Source organism: Cervus canadensis, chromosome 6 (assembly GCF_019320065.1).
Source record: "Cervus canadensis isolate Bull #8, Minnesota chromosome 6, ASM1932006v1, whole genome shotgun sequence".
Taxonomy (NCBI): Eukaryota; Metazoa; Chordata; class Mammalia; order Artiodactyla; family Cervidae; genus Cervus; species Cervus canadensis.
The window spans coordinates 96,573,730-96,588,697 of NC_057391.1; the positions used below are offsets into that span (position 1 = coordinate 96,573,730).

The 14,968-nt window shown below is 44.6% G+C and overlaps 1 protein-coding gene across 5 annotated transcripts in view; it reads right to left on the minus strand.

Moving 5' to 3' along the window:
• The window catches only part of SPG11 (SPG11 vesicle trafficking associated, spatacsin), a 73,069-nt gene that overhangs the window by 5,787 nt on the left and 52,314 nt on the right, over positions 1-14,968 (minus strand). For all 5 annotated transcript variants that reach the window (XM_043472791.1, XM_043472788.1, XM_043472790.1 and 2 more), the window contains exons 28-33: positions 12,955-13,117; positions 10,263-10,477; positions 9,060-9,813; positions 4,181-4,320; positions 3,267-3,465; positions 2,388-2,525 (exon numbers count right to left, since the gene is read on the minus strand). In XM_043472791.1, coding sequence (XP_043328726.1) covers positions 2,388-2,525; positions 3,267-3,465; positions 4,181-4,320; positions 9,060-9,813; positions 10,263-10,477; positions 12,955-13,117 — 1,609 coding nt within the window. The remainder of the gene's footprint in view (positions 1-2,387; positions 2,526-3,266; positions 3,466-4,180; positions 4,321-9,059; positions 9,814-10,262; positions 10,478-12,954; positions 13,118-14,968) is intronic.

Sequence of the window (14,968 nt, forward strand, 5' to 3'; positions counted from 1 at the left end):
GGACGAAGTCAGTTTTTCTCTCAGTGACAGCACAGGGCTGGTTAACTCTCCTCAAAGACAGTCCACCATACAGTGACAGTGCTTCTAGAAGGCGAAAACAGAGCAAAGAACCCTAGCTTCCCAGAGATGGAGACACTTCCTGCACAGAGACCGATGGAGTCCCTGCCAACGTGATCTGAGGGCATTCTCTGCAGCTCAGTGGAGCATCAGGGCCTAATCAAGTGCTAGCTGATGCTCGGTCCTTCTATGGGCTTTTAATTTGATGACACAAATTTAAAACTACTACACACAACCACTATGAACACCATTAAAAGGGAAAGAGAAAAGGGTCTGTGGTGCTGGAAGCCAGAAGAGGGGTTCCCAGCCTTGGCGCACACGCTGCCGATGTGCACGGGCCCCGTGTACCCGGGGCCTCCCCAGACCTGCTCACTCCAGTCCTCCAGGCCCTGGCGCGCGCATTTCCTCTCCAAACCCTTCTCGACGCCCCTGGTCTGTGAGCTCCAGGACTGCTGTCTGACTTGCCCACCACAGTCCTGGTTTTTAGAGTAACTGGCACACAGTCAGTGCTCAGCAGATATTCTCAGCAGAGAAGCAGGAGATGCAGAATTTGTACTTGTTTTTTGGGTATGCCGTACGGCTTGTAGGATCTTCATTCCTTGACTGAACCTGTGCCTACAGCAGGGAAAGCAAATTCACTGGTCCGCCAGGGAATTCCCAGAAGGTTATTTTAAAAATAAAACTGTTTTACCTCTTAAAATCTCACTTGCTCACTAAACATCAGTAAGATGCCTTTTTTTGCATCTATCAGATTTGCAGAGTATAAACATTCTCTGGTGGCTCAAACGTAAAGAATCTGCCCAAGATACAGGAGAGACAGGTTCCATTCCCGGATTGGGAAGATCCCCTGGAGAAGGAGTGGCAACCCACTCCAGTGTTCTTGCCTGGAGAACCCTGTGGACAGAGGAGCCTGGTGGACCACAGTCCATGGGGTGGTCAACTGTCGAATGTGACTGAGTGACTACCACTTTCCCTTTCAATGCGTCCCAGGAAATGATATCCTCACACACTGCTTATGAGGGAGCAGTGCATTTTTCTTTTCTGAAGTAAATTTGGCAATATATATATTTTACATATATATATGTATATGTATATGTATGTGTATAGACATTACTTTGCCAACAAAGGTCCATCTAGTCAAGGCTACGGTTTTTCCAGTGGTCATGTATGGATCTGAGAGTTAGACTATAAAGAAAGCTGAGCGCCGAAGAATTGATGCTTTTGAACTGTGGTGTTGGAGAAGACTCTTGAGAGTCCCTTGGACTGCAAGGAGATCCAACCAGTCAATCCTAAAGGAAATCAGTCCTGAATGTTCATTGGAAGGACTGATGTTGAAGCTGAAACTCCAATACTTTGGCTACCTCAGGCAAAGAGTTGACTCATTGGAAAAGACCCTGATGCTGGGTAAGATTGAGGGCAACAGGAGAAGGGGACGACAGAGGATGAGATGGCTGGATGGCATCACTGACTCGATGGGCATGAGTTTGAGTAAACTCCGGGAGTTGGTGATGGACAGGGAGGCCTGGCGTGTTGCAGTCCGTGGGTTCACAAAGAGTCGGACACAACTAAGCGACTGAACTGAAAGCTTTAAAAACGGGCATACTCCTGAATCAGGAATTTTTCTTATAGAAGTAATCATGGATGTGCACACAGACTGCCTGTGAGCATGTCTGTCACAGGGTTTAAAGTACCAGAAGCTACTATAAGCAATCTGCAGGTCCTGTAATGGGGTACACCTTTTAAAATTACATGTAAGAGAAACACTGTGTAACCGTTAAAGATTACGTAGAACCGTCAGTGTCATGGAAAGATATTAATGACAGCGTATTCATAATTATAAGTAGTATCCACAGTACAATGCCATTTAAAAAAATGACAACCTATGGACTTGCACGGAAACAGATGGGAGGGACTTACCCTACTGAAGGAGCACACCACCACTGTGAAAGTGAGCAGGCTTTGAGATCACACAGACAGTGTTCAAATGCCAGCTATGTCACATAATAAGTTATAAATCAACTTATTTAAAGCTTCAGTTTCCTTCTTCTAAAATGGGGACAATAATAGCCATTTTGCAGGGTAATGTAAGAATAAAATAAGCTAAATATACCAAATGAGAAAAGGTTACTTTTTGGTGTGATTTTAAATTTCGGGCTGCATTTCCATATATATTTTCTAATTTTTCTTCAATGAACTTATGGCTTTCTACTAAGAACTTATAAACAATCGTGGAGGAGGAGGGATCCAGAGGAGGAACAGGATCCAAACAGAAGACTTCTCAGTGACCTGCTCTGGCCCAAAACATGTTAAGAAGATGGCTGACAACTTACTGCAAGACAGCTCCCCGTGGGGAACAGAGGAAATCTTCTCCAACAACTTCATGCCCACCAAGGTGCGGTCTTGACACAAAGCGGTCAGCTGAAGAAATGTCTGGCTTTCCTCTGCTGGGGTAAACACCTGCTTGTGTCCTGTATAGAAAGATGTGGAGAAAGGTGCTAGTTTTACCGTGAGAGAGACCAGAGGAGGACAGGAGCCCCAGGGCAGGAGGCCACTGTGCAGGCCTGGGCCCAGGAGGTCACACCGAGGGAGCTCCCCGGGCAGCTGTCCTCCAGTGCCGCAGGTGAGATGCCCTCGCACAGGACACCAGGGTCATCAGCTCAGGGAGAGGCACTGTCACTCTAAATATAACCCTAAAGCAATAAACCAGAAGCAACAGTAGGAGAGTTAACGCAGGGCCTCCCTGGCGCCCAGTGGGTGAGAAGCCACCCTGCACAGCAGCGGACACCAGTCTGATCCCTGGTCCTGGCAGACCCCGCGCGCCAGGGGCAACTGAGCCAGCGTGTGCATCCCAGCAGGAGCCCACGTGCGCCCCCTGCGGAGCCCACGTGCAGCAGCCCTGAAGCCCGCGCATCGCAACAGGAGAAAAGCCACCACCAAGAGAAGCCCGTGCTCCCCAGCTAGAGCGGAGACCTCGTGCTCCGCAACTAGAAAAGGCCTGCACGCAGCAATGAAGACCCAACACGGCCAAAAATAAACAAGTAAATAAATAGTTTTAAAAGAAGAAATAAATGCAGTGTGTTCTCTTTCAAGTGCAACCTGGCACCTTGCAAGGACAGCATACAAGATGTACATGAACATAAATCGAATTCTTAATGCGGGGAGCTGGAGAGTGTGGTCTGAAAGGCCAGGGAGGCCTGACAGCAGGGCACCTGTTCCCTCCGACGGCGTCAGCAGCTCCCGGGTCACCTCTTCAGCCACAAGCTCAGCCACTGTGTCTGGCCTGAGGCCCTGGGTGCTGATGACGGCTTGAGCTCGCTTGCATCGATCAGGCCGCTGAGAGGCCAAGACAGCCCGGAGCAGGGCCTCACCATCCTGGGCAGCGACATCTGCGTAGGAACAGCCCAACTCCTGAGAGGAAGGCAGAGCCAATCCACGCTGTCATTAGGAGCCAGGCGAAAGCCAGAAGAACACCACCCTTCCCGAAATCTGACGTGGACAGACACCATCGTTTTCTGAGCTTCAAGATCCCTCACCCTGAGCAGGAAGCTTACGAGAAGCAAACCCGTTTTTCGAGTCCCTTCTATCACTTTGCCAATGAGCTGAATCCAAGCAAGAGAAAGGTTTGTCTTCAGAAATCATCAGGGGACTTACCCTCTCTCACCCAACAGTGAGCTTTTCAAATGTCATGAAATCTAAATAAAAGGCAGAGCCCTTCTTTATTGTTCCCATGGCAGCAGGAAACCCTTAATTTCCAAAGACGTCTCTGCGCTTCGTCCAAGGTAGGGCTTTCAGCGCTCGGCTAGCTTTCTCTCGCACTCTTCCACTGCATTTAGAATCAAATCTTTTTCTCCCTCAATCCGCCCAAAGCCAAAACAATTGCTGGCTGCTTTGGCTCCTGTCTTTACATTCAAGTTTAATTTAAAATTTGAAATTTTGGGCTCTGCTCCACGTGGCGAGCTCCCCTCTATGGTTCAGGGGGGTGGATTTACAGGGGCCAGCACACCGACAAGAGCTCTCCTCCCAGGTAACGGTCATCACTGACGGGCTGACTGGGCAACGTCCCAACCCCCCACCCCGGCCCGCCCCCAAAGCAGCTCCCCGTGGAGGCCCCGCTGGCGTGCACCTTGGCGAGCTCGTAGAGGCAGAGGACCTGCCGGCAGTAGTTCTTCCCGTGGAGGCACCTGCTTGTCAGAGTTTCCAGGTTCGTCACCACTTCATCCATGAGGGGCGGCATCACAAACGACTGACCGTCCAGACTGGACACTGGAAGCAAACACAGGTCTGCGGGGGGCCTTCAAGGCCGCTCCTCGGCCCCTGTGACTCTGCCTCTCTGGTCACAGCTTCCTTCACTGCCCTGGGTCTGGGGCTGCTTCTAACAGGGCTCACACCCCACTTACACTTCTGTCATTGCCTTCTTCCAGGAAATCCCAGCCCAGGATACTTTGAAGGTCTCATAGGCTGAAAACGACTCTAAGCCACCTAACACACTAGAGACCATCAAAGACACTTGCCAAACTCTCCCCTGCACACATTCCCTCCCAATTTCCCCTTATATCAAGTCAGTCACAGGTCCACCTGACTGTATCTCAGAACATCTCTGTAGTCACCGCCTGAGGTCCAGCCTTCACCCTCTGCATCTAAGAGGCTGTTCCTGTCTCCTGCTGCCCCTTCCCTGCTCCCCCGGCTCAGCCTCCCAAACCTGGTGTCCTTTGCATCATAAAATACAGATCACAAAAATCAAGGATCATCTGGAGAGATATCTTAAAGGCATGGTAAAAGTAAAAGCCATTCCTGGTTTCTCTTTTAAAAAAAAAAAAAAAAAAAGCTCTTAGCCTACAATAAAACTTCAATTTGATAAAGGGTTTCCTATTAGGGGAAAAAAGTAGGGAAGAATATTTACATGACACTGTTCCTAATAGCAAAAATAAAACTGAAAAATTTTAAGTGTGGATCGGTGAATCATTGTTAAAAAAAACCACACACATGCATGTAGGACTCTGCAGCCGCTAGAAGAACGAGGCTCATCCCTGTGTACTGACAGCACACATGTCCACGCGCGCGTGCAAGCCCACGGACAGAAAACAACGCACACCAGGCAAGTACAAGACGCTATTCTGGGGAAGCTGGTGGGGGTGTTGTTGAACAGGTGAGTAACTTTTACTTTTCTACTTTATGCATTTCTGTATTGTGTGATTTGTTACATTAAGAATATAATACTTTTGCATTTAAGATATTACTTTTTAAAAAATACACTTTAAACACACACACAAAAAAAAGCAACTCAGACCATGTTATTCCCCTGCTTAAAATCCTTCATTAGGGTTTCCATTTCTAGGTCTCCCCCACTGAACTCAACATAAAACCTAGACCCAGGGCACGGAGCGCTCTATGAAGACTCTGAAAAATAAACAGTAGCAGGTGGGTTGAAGATAACCTGCACTGCCATTGTCTCCCTGCTAGTAACCTCCAGACTGAATGCAGTGCTGCCTGAAACCCAGAACCCATCACTGCGACTCACAGAGAGAAAGAGCACTTCAGGAGACATCCTCTAGAACAGGCTCAAGGAGTGGAAAGGGAACTCCCAGGAGCCATTATCTCTGGTCTCTGCTCTTAAGCAATCCCTTAGCTGTGGTGGGCCAGGCTGCAGCGGCAGCTGGCAAGAGCCAAAATTCAGAGAGGGACCTTCTTTTCAAAACAGAGGTGCTCTGGTCCTAAGCAGGCAGAGTGAATCCCTGCTCCTTTTTGCGTTATCCTGTCAGCTGGCCCAAGATGCAGGCAGTCAGGAAAGTGTATGACAGAATGGGGTAACTGGTAACTCCAGCTTTGGCCAGAAGACACAAAAGGGAAGCCTCAGGCAACCAGAAAGTGCCCGGGAGAGAGATTCGTTCAACACAATGAAGCTGTTCATAAACATTAGGGCTCATCCATTCCTGGGCTCTGCATTATGGATCTGGTCCTGACCAACAATCAAAGACTCTGAGGAATGAATCAACAGACAGACCACCACCCAGGCCTTACTCTGGGCACAGGATGGGCCTGAATAGCACCACAGAGAAGCTGAAAGTGGATGTTGGAACCACAGCCCACAGACAGTGGGTTGGCACTTGTAGTCTGAACCTAACCAGGTCAACTGTCTGCTAAACATGTATCAACATTCTTCATAGGATTTAAACAAGACCCAACATCTCATAACATACTACTCAAAATGTCCAAGATACAATGCAAAATTATTCAGCATACAAAAATACAGGACAAGCTCAACTCATGTAAGAAAAGAAATGCTGAAACTCAGCACTAAAACGACGTAACTGTTGAAATTACGTGAAAGAGACTTTAAAACAGCTACTACAAATGTTCCAACAAGCAGTTACAAATGCTCACAAGATGAACAGAAAAACAAAGTCTTAGCAAAGAAACAAAAGGTATAAGGAATAAAAAGGAAATTTTAGAACTGAAATTTAAAAATCACAGAAATGAAAACTAACAGAATAGAAATGCCAGAGTCAGTGTAAATGAAGATAGATGAACAGAGAAAGAAGAATTGAAAAAGTTGAACAAAGCCTCGGGGACTTTTGAGACAATCACAAACATTCTAAGATTCATGTCACTGGAGTCCCAGGAGGAGAGCAGTATGCATATGGTGCCGAAAAAATATTTTTAAAAAATGATGTCTGAAAACTACCTAAATTGGATAAACCCACATGCTTAAGGAAGCTCAAACAGCATAACCCACACCACCCCCTGGCCAAAAATCAAACTGCTGAAAAGACAGGAAAAAAAAAAAAAATCTTGAGAGCAACAAGAGAAAAATGCATTATCTACAGGGGAACAACAATTCAAATGACTGCAGATTATTCATCAAATACCATGCGGGTCAAAAGGAAGTGGCGGAACATTTTTAAGTGTGGAAAGAAAGGAATAAATGTTCTATATCATCTATATCAGCAAAAAATCAGCCTTCAGGAATTGAAGGTGTAATAGAGACATTCTCAGATAAACAAAAAACTGATGCAGTAAAAAAACTGAAACAATCTGCTTCTAACAGACAACTCTAACAAGTCACCAAAGGAAGTCCTCAAACAGATGGAAAAGGGACTAGAAGGAAACTTGGAACATCAGGAATGGAGGAGGAGCAACAGAAACTGCAAGTATCTGAGCTTCTCGGGCAGTCCAGCAGTTAAGACTCTGTGCTTCCAACGCAGAAGGGCGCGAGCTCACCTTGGTCAGGAAACTAAGCTCCCATACGCCACACGGCATGGCCAAAAGGTTAAAAAAAGACTAAATATCTGAGTAAATACACTGATAATAAACTACTCTCAAGTTTGTTAAAACATATTTTTCAGTTGAAAACAAAAAATTTAGCACTGTTTGATGAAATGTTCAATGTATGTAGGCGTTACATAATAAGGCAACTTGGACATAAAGGGAGAGGACCCACAAGGTTTCTACCCTTCAGCTGAGGTGAGAAAACATGGTTTTCAGTAGACTGTGAAAAGTGACAAGTGTTTAATGCAAGCCTTAAAGCAACCAATTAAAAAAAAAACTATGCAAAGCCATATAGTCAAAATCCCAAATTAAAATGGAAGACTAAAAACTGTTAAAATAACCCAAAGGCAAGAAAAGGAGGTTTCCTCAAAAAATACAAACTACCAAAACCCACCCAAGATTAAGAAAAACAACAACAATAACCTGACTAGTGATATAACTACGAAATAAATTAAATTTGTAGTTTAAAATCTTCCAAAACAAAAATCTCCAGGTTTAGATGGTTTTACTGCTAAATTCTATTGAACATTTGAAGAAATAACACCAATTCCATACAACATTTTCCAGAAAACAGAAGAGGAGGGAAACTTTCTGACTCACGAAACTGGAATTACTCTGATGCAAAAACCAAAGAGAGTATAAAAAAGAAGAGTACAGATCAATATTCTTCATGCATATAAATGTAAACATTCTCAACAAAGTAAGTTGATTCCAGTAATATATCAAAAATAATAATGTACTATAACCAAGTGAGGTTTTTCCTAGAAATACAAAAAGCTGGTTCAGTATTTTAAAAAATCAAGTAATGTAATCTACTGTATTACTGGGGTTTCCCAGGTGGTGCCAGTGATGAAAGAATCTGTCTGCCAATGCAGCAGACATGGTTTCAATCCCTGGGTCAGGAAGATCCCCTGGAGGAGGACACGGCACCCACCCCAGTATTCCTGCCTGAAGAATCCCCATGGACAGAAGAGCCTGGTGGGCTACAGTCCCTAGGGCTGCAAAGAGTCGGACACAACTAAAGTGACTTATCACACACACACACATGCACTGTACTACTAGTCTAGAGAAGAAGAAACCACAACCATACCAATGGATGAAGGAAAAAAGAGACAAAATTCAACAATGATTCATGATAAAAACTCTCAGCAAATTAGGAATAGAACTTCCTCAACATGACAAAGGTAACGTCAAAAATCCTAGAGTTGATCTGATACTTAATGATGAAAGGCTAAATGCCTCCTCCCTAAGACCAGTAACAAGGCAAGGATGTGATGGAAGTCCTTGCTAGTATAATAAGTCAAGAAGAATTAATAAGGTAAAGAGACTGGAAAGAAGGAAACAGAACCACCTCTATTTGCTGATATGACTGTCTCCATAGAAAATCCCAAGGAATCTACAAGAAAACTCTTAGGATAAGTGAGTTTAGCAAGATCACAGAATTTAAGCTTAATGTAAAAAATCAACCATAATTCTAAATGTGATCATGTACAATTGGAAACATGATTATTTACACAGAGTAAATTTCAGTGAATTAATTTTAAGTCAGATAGATTCCCTCTAATCTTGCTACATAGCTAGTTAAAGTACAGGTGTTTCTACTTCATTGACTAGTTAATTACCCAGTTTATGGATTACCCTTAAGTTAGTGTAACTGGTATGTCAAAAGACTCTTTCTACCTGGAGAGAATGCCAAACGGCACCTCACAGGAGTCAGCAGCGTGACCTTCACTTACTGCTCTGGACTCTCCTCAGGGGGATGCCAGCCTGCTCTTCCTCCTCAGGAAGCTCAGCACTTCGTAAGAGCGCGAGGATCTCTGGGTGCAGGTCGTCCACACCAGCCTCCCCCGAAGCCAGCGCTCGGCAGTGCAACACCAAGGTGACATCTTGGTTATAGAAACGAAAATACCGGCACGCTCGGCTTGCTTCGTGCACACGGCCGTCATCCAGCAGGCGCCCGATCAAACAGTTTAGGGACGCCTGCTCCTTCCAGTTCAGTTTATTGTCACAAATGTCTCTGGACGGAAGGCCATCAAGTTCTAAGTATTTTGATGTGTTCAGAACAGCCAAGTTAGAGAATGAAAACTCACTGGCTAAGCCATCAAAGGAAAGTTCGCCTCCAGCTGAGAGCTGCTGAGGCCCTCTGGGCTCTCCTTCCTCCTGGCTCCCCCCGAGGGTGTGCTGGGCGACACGACAGAGCCAGATCTGCTTCTCCAGGTCCTCCAGCTCCTCCAGAGGCACCGGGTCCTCCCGGGCGAGCCAGTGCCCTGCCAGCGAGAGCAGCAGGTGGCGCTCCTCGGTGCTGCTGGGGCCCCCTGCAGCGGGGCGCTCGCCTGCCCACAGGGCCTGGGCTGAGAAAAAAGAAGCTGCTGCTCTGCTGGAAATGGAATTTTTCTTAAAATTCTCATGACATTTTTTCCAGAAGTCAATTCGTGCTTGTTTCAGGGACCACTGGTCAATGTGCTTTAAGGTCTGCATTTCCTGTGTAATCTGTGAAATTGAGCAAAGCAATTCTTAGCTTTTCCTAGATAAAGAAGTATCACAAATGTTAATGCTCCCTAAGTAAACCATACTTGTAAGAATCCAAATCAAACTAGAGAACATGGGACTTGGCTACAGATGATCCTGGAAATTTTATCTGTAATGTTAAAAGTATGAAAAACAATTCTAAATTTATCTAATTGAATGAAGTTCAAGAGGAAGCCATGCTATATTTAATTCTATTCAATATAGTTGAAGCATGTCCTGTAAGCTAACTTTATTTTAAAGCAAACATTCCTCAAAAATGGGCATTGCACGCTCATCCATTTCTGAAAGTAATCTGTGTGTCAAGAGTGAAAAAGTATCATCCCTGGTAAGTCACATATCTCACTGAATTCTCCAAATAATGCTGGTTCAAAAAGCTCAGTTTTTAAATAACTTCAAAGACTTAATGATACCTCTTCAATTACCAAGTCGTCCACAGGTAGCTCAGCTAGTTCTGCTACCCTCCTGGCCAAAGCAAAGTGTCCGTCTGTCTCCAGTTTTTCCAAAACTGACCTACATTCATGCTGAAAATTCTCAAGGCTGTAGCTAGTAATAATTGCACGATTAATGGCTATGGAGGTATCCTTCAAAATCTGACTTAGGACACACAGCTTCTTCACATCTGGACCTGTGCCAAACAGAAGCAGATATAAGCATTAAAATAAAATGAAATATTAAAAAATAGAAGCAAAATACTGATATGGCCATTTCAAGAGCAACTAAATATGAGGTGAGAATGTGTATTTTAACCTAGTAATGTGTTTAAAGGGAAAACAACCGCCTCTTCTTCTATTCTGCTTGGCTGGCAGAGCAAGCCAAAGGCAGCTCCCATACAGTAGGAGCTATTAGAGATTAGCATGTGGATTCCATCTATGAATCTGGCTCTATATACCAGGCGGAAGCTGGCCTCCTATGTAGTAGCAACTCAGTTAACCTTGGGAAGGTTTGGCCGTTGAGGTTAGCTCCATCTTTTTCCAGATTTTCTTACCTTAAATTTCTTTTCATGATTGTTCACTCATTCATTTACGCCAAGTATCATGTGGATCAACATAGAGAACCTGCAGGACAGCTAGTCAACAGCCAGAACTCTAATGTGGCTCCCCTGCATTCAGAACGGAGCGCTGCGTGCTCTCCCGGACGTCTCTCTAACGCAACCCAAGGAGACCCAGCTAGGCACTCCCTGATGTCCCCAGGAAATTTTAATCCAACTATAACTGACTTACAATATTACATCAGTTTCAGGTGTACAACATAGTGATTCGATATTTTTTTGAGCTTTTATTACTTAAATTTTAAAATTTATTTAGTTAAAGTTATTTTTGGCTACACCGTCTCTCTGCTGCCACATGGGCTCTTCTCTAGTTGTGGCAAAGCAGGGTCTTCCTTGGTTGCGGGGTGCAGGCTTCCCCTGAGGTGGCTTCTCTCTTACATGAGTGGATGCTTTAGGGTGTGCGGGCTTCAGAAACTGTGACACGCGGGCTCTGGAGCACAGGCTCAACAGTCGCGGTGCATGGGCTGAGCTGCTCTGCAGCATGTGGGGTCTTCCTGGATCAGGGAGCGAACGCATGTCTCCTGCGTTGGCAGTGAGTCACCAGGGAAGCCCCTGACATCTCTGAACATTACAAAATAATAACCACGATGCATCCAGTAACTATCTGCCACCACACAAAGGTATTACACTTTTACTGACTACACTCCCCAGGCTGTCCAGTGCCTCCTATGGCTCATTTGCTTTGTAACTGGGAGTGTGTGCCTCTCAATTCTCTTCTCACCTGGCCCATCCCCTCACCCTCCTCCCTCCGGCAACTACCAGTCTGTTCTTGGTGCCCGTGAGTCTGTTTCTGTTTTGTTCTGCTTGTTCGTTCACTCTTTAGATTCCACATGTAAGTGAAATGGTACAATATTTATCTGCCCTAGAAATTCTTATCCTGAGTAACACTAGGAATTCTCTGCCAATAATGTATGTGGTTCGGTTTGTGCCTACTCTCAGACAGAGTCACACAGAGCCTCCGTCTGCCCGGTGATAAAGGAGCGGCATGCACACCGCTCCACAGGGCCTGCTCCCCCTGCTGCCTGCTGGGCTGTGCTCGGATGTAGCTAATTCCAGGGACAGAGACGCCTTGTGTTTTAACCACCAGCATGGGCATGCTGGCATAATATAAAATCTAAGTTAAAAAAAAACGTATTTTTCTCAAAACACATACATGGTATACACATAGAAATATTATATAAAAACAATGTAATTATGTGAATAAGACATTATAGTAATGGTTAACGATGCAGACAGTCTTTGTAATCTTTTAAGATAGGGCCCTTGGGCAAGAAAACAGGAAATTAAAGTTACTATACAGACCAGTGACAATACCCTCAAAGCACCCACGGTTTGGCCTGCACAGTGACGGACAAGTAGCTCATATGTAATACATGTTGGAAACACCCCCTCTGTCCTTCAAGCTTGCACAGCCTGCAAGACTGGCATGAAGCTCAGGTATTCTGTCACTGGTCTGTGCAAATGTGAGCTCCCAGCTGAACATCTGTGAGTTTAAATGTGATAAAATAACCCTGGGAGTGAAAAATACTAGCAATCTAGTGTAAAACAGTAACATTACCACTCAACAAAAACTTGAAATTCTCAAAAAGTAGAAAAGAAAATAAGGGAACACTAGTTTCATTCAATCAGCAATAAGCTTAGAGACTGCCAATGTCTAGAGGAACCTGCAAAAAATCAGCACAATGTCTCTTAAAACCTTCAAAATGAGTTAAGGCATTCCTGAAACAAGTTTGTGACCTTGAGCAATGATGACATGTTAAGGTCACTTGTCAAAGAAAAGAGTAACAGTGACAGGGCAGTAGAGACGTCAGCCAGGGGAAACTTGGCTATTTGCTTAGAATTAGCAGATAGTTGTATTAGTTGCGTTCTACCCTGTTGTGCTGTTTTAAATGCTTTAACCTTGGTTGAAGTTTCCTGTCACCTCTTCTTCACATCACGTTCTGACCTGTAATGTTTTATATCACATGCATTTTAATTTCCTGAATGCTCCTCTAAACTATGTTCAAGATTATGCTAACTTCCTAGCAGCAACTTAAATGTAAGGTCTGTCTTACCATCAGAGAAGAGATGTTCTATTCCAACAAACAGCTCTAATAGCCTCCCCAGCTCATACTGGGTGCTACACTGCTGCAGCATGAGCTTCAAAAGAAAACACACGTGCTCCTTCAGCCATGGGGCAGGGATGGCAGCGGGGACCCTTGTGGCTGCTGTCTCAAGCTATGAAAAAGAAAAGAGGGGTAGGGAAAGTGGTTTCACAGGAACAGCAAATCAAAATCTCCAAAACAGGAATGTCTAAGAAAGTCAAGGTCCCATCAAAGGCATCGCCCATCACAAAGGAGGATGCTGCCTTCAGGTCCTTCCCAGGCAGCAGTAATTGGTAAAGCAAATATAAGCCCTCTTTGCCAGCTTTGCAGTTTGTCTTTTTTGTGGGAAATTCTGGTATAGAGAGCTGTGTGTGTGAAAGTTAAAAAAGGGAGAGAGACCGAAAGATTGAATGGAGTGAAGCAATGCAAACACCCCCAAGATAGTGACTGCCAAACTTACAGCCCTGCCAGTGACTGTGAAATTCACCAGACATGCTTCACTTGGCAGCTTCTTCAGAGAGGGTCTAAGCCTGCCTTGGAGTCCAGAAGATTTGAAATTCACATGTGAAGACCTCTTAAAGAGACTTGCTTAGTTAACATTTCTGAGCTGGCTGTACTGGTGTGCTTATAGTTTATCCTATCATTACAGAAGAATCTCAGTTAGTAAGCCTGAATTTTTGTCATTTCAATCAAATGCTACAAATGTTAATAGGAAGATGACCCCAAGAAGCAGCTACACTAGGTCTGAAACAGAGTATTAGTTCTTAGTCTTTATTTCCTTGATTCCCTACCTCTACTGCTCTAAGAGGGTCTACAGCAGACAGATGATGGAACTGGTTAAAGGATGAAACATATGGAGGTAAAGAGCTGAGGCGCTCAGCCCTGGCAGGGGCCGAGGCAGCAGCAGACAGGCACGAGGAAGAGTGTGCCTGCAGGACCGGAGGGCAAAACACAAAGCTAGAAAACTCCCAGGAGTCACCATGGGAGGAAACTTAGATGACCTTGCGTGTGGTGATGCCTTTTTAAGACAAAATATCGAAGAAAGAATCCATGAAAGGAATAACTGATCAGCTGGACTTCAGTAAAATTACAAACCTCTGCCCTACAAAAGACAGTGTCAAGAGAATCAGATGACAAACCACAGCCTGGGAAAAACATCTGCAAAATACACAATTGATTTTAAGGTACTGTTACCCAAAATACACAAAGAACTCTTAAAACTAAACAGTTAGAAAATAAACAACACTATTAAAAAAAAATAGGCTCAAGACCTTAATAGACACCTGACCAAAAAACATACACAAATGGCTAATAAGCAAGTATATGAGAGGATCCGTACCATATATCATCAGGGAAACGCAAACTGAGACGACAAGGAGATACCACAACACGCCCGTTAGCAAGGCCAAGGTCTGGTGCTCCGACAACACCAGAGGCTAGCAAGGACATGGAGACCCAGGAGCTCCCTTTCCCTGCTGGTGGGAACGCAAAGCAGTCCAGCTGTTTTGGAAGAGTTTGGCGGCCTCTCCCAAAACTAAACACACTCTCAGCACATGACCGAGTGTTCCTTACTACTCTCCCAAATGAGCTGAAAACTTACATCCACACACAAACCTGGATGTCTAGAGCAGCTTCTTTGGCTTCATAATTGCTAAAACTTGGAAGCAACCAAGATGTCCTGCAGTGGGTGAACGGACTGGTATATCCAGACAACGTGTTATTACTCTACACTAAAAAGAAATGATCTATCAAGCCATGAAAAATACACAAAAGAAACTTAAATGTATGTTACTAAATGAAAGAAGGCAATCTAAAAAGTCTACATTCTGTATGACTACAATTTACCGTATTCTGGAACAGGCAAAACTGTGCAGACAGTAAAAGCCAACAGTGGTTACCAATGACTGGGGTAGGGAAGGATGAATAGGTAGCACAGAGGATTTTTAGCACAGTGAAAACACGCTGTTCAACATTCTAATAATGG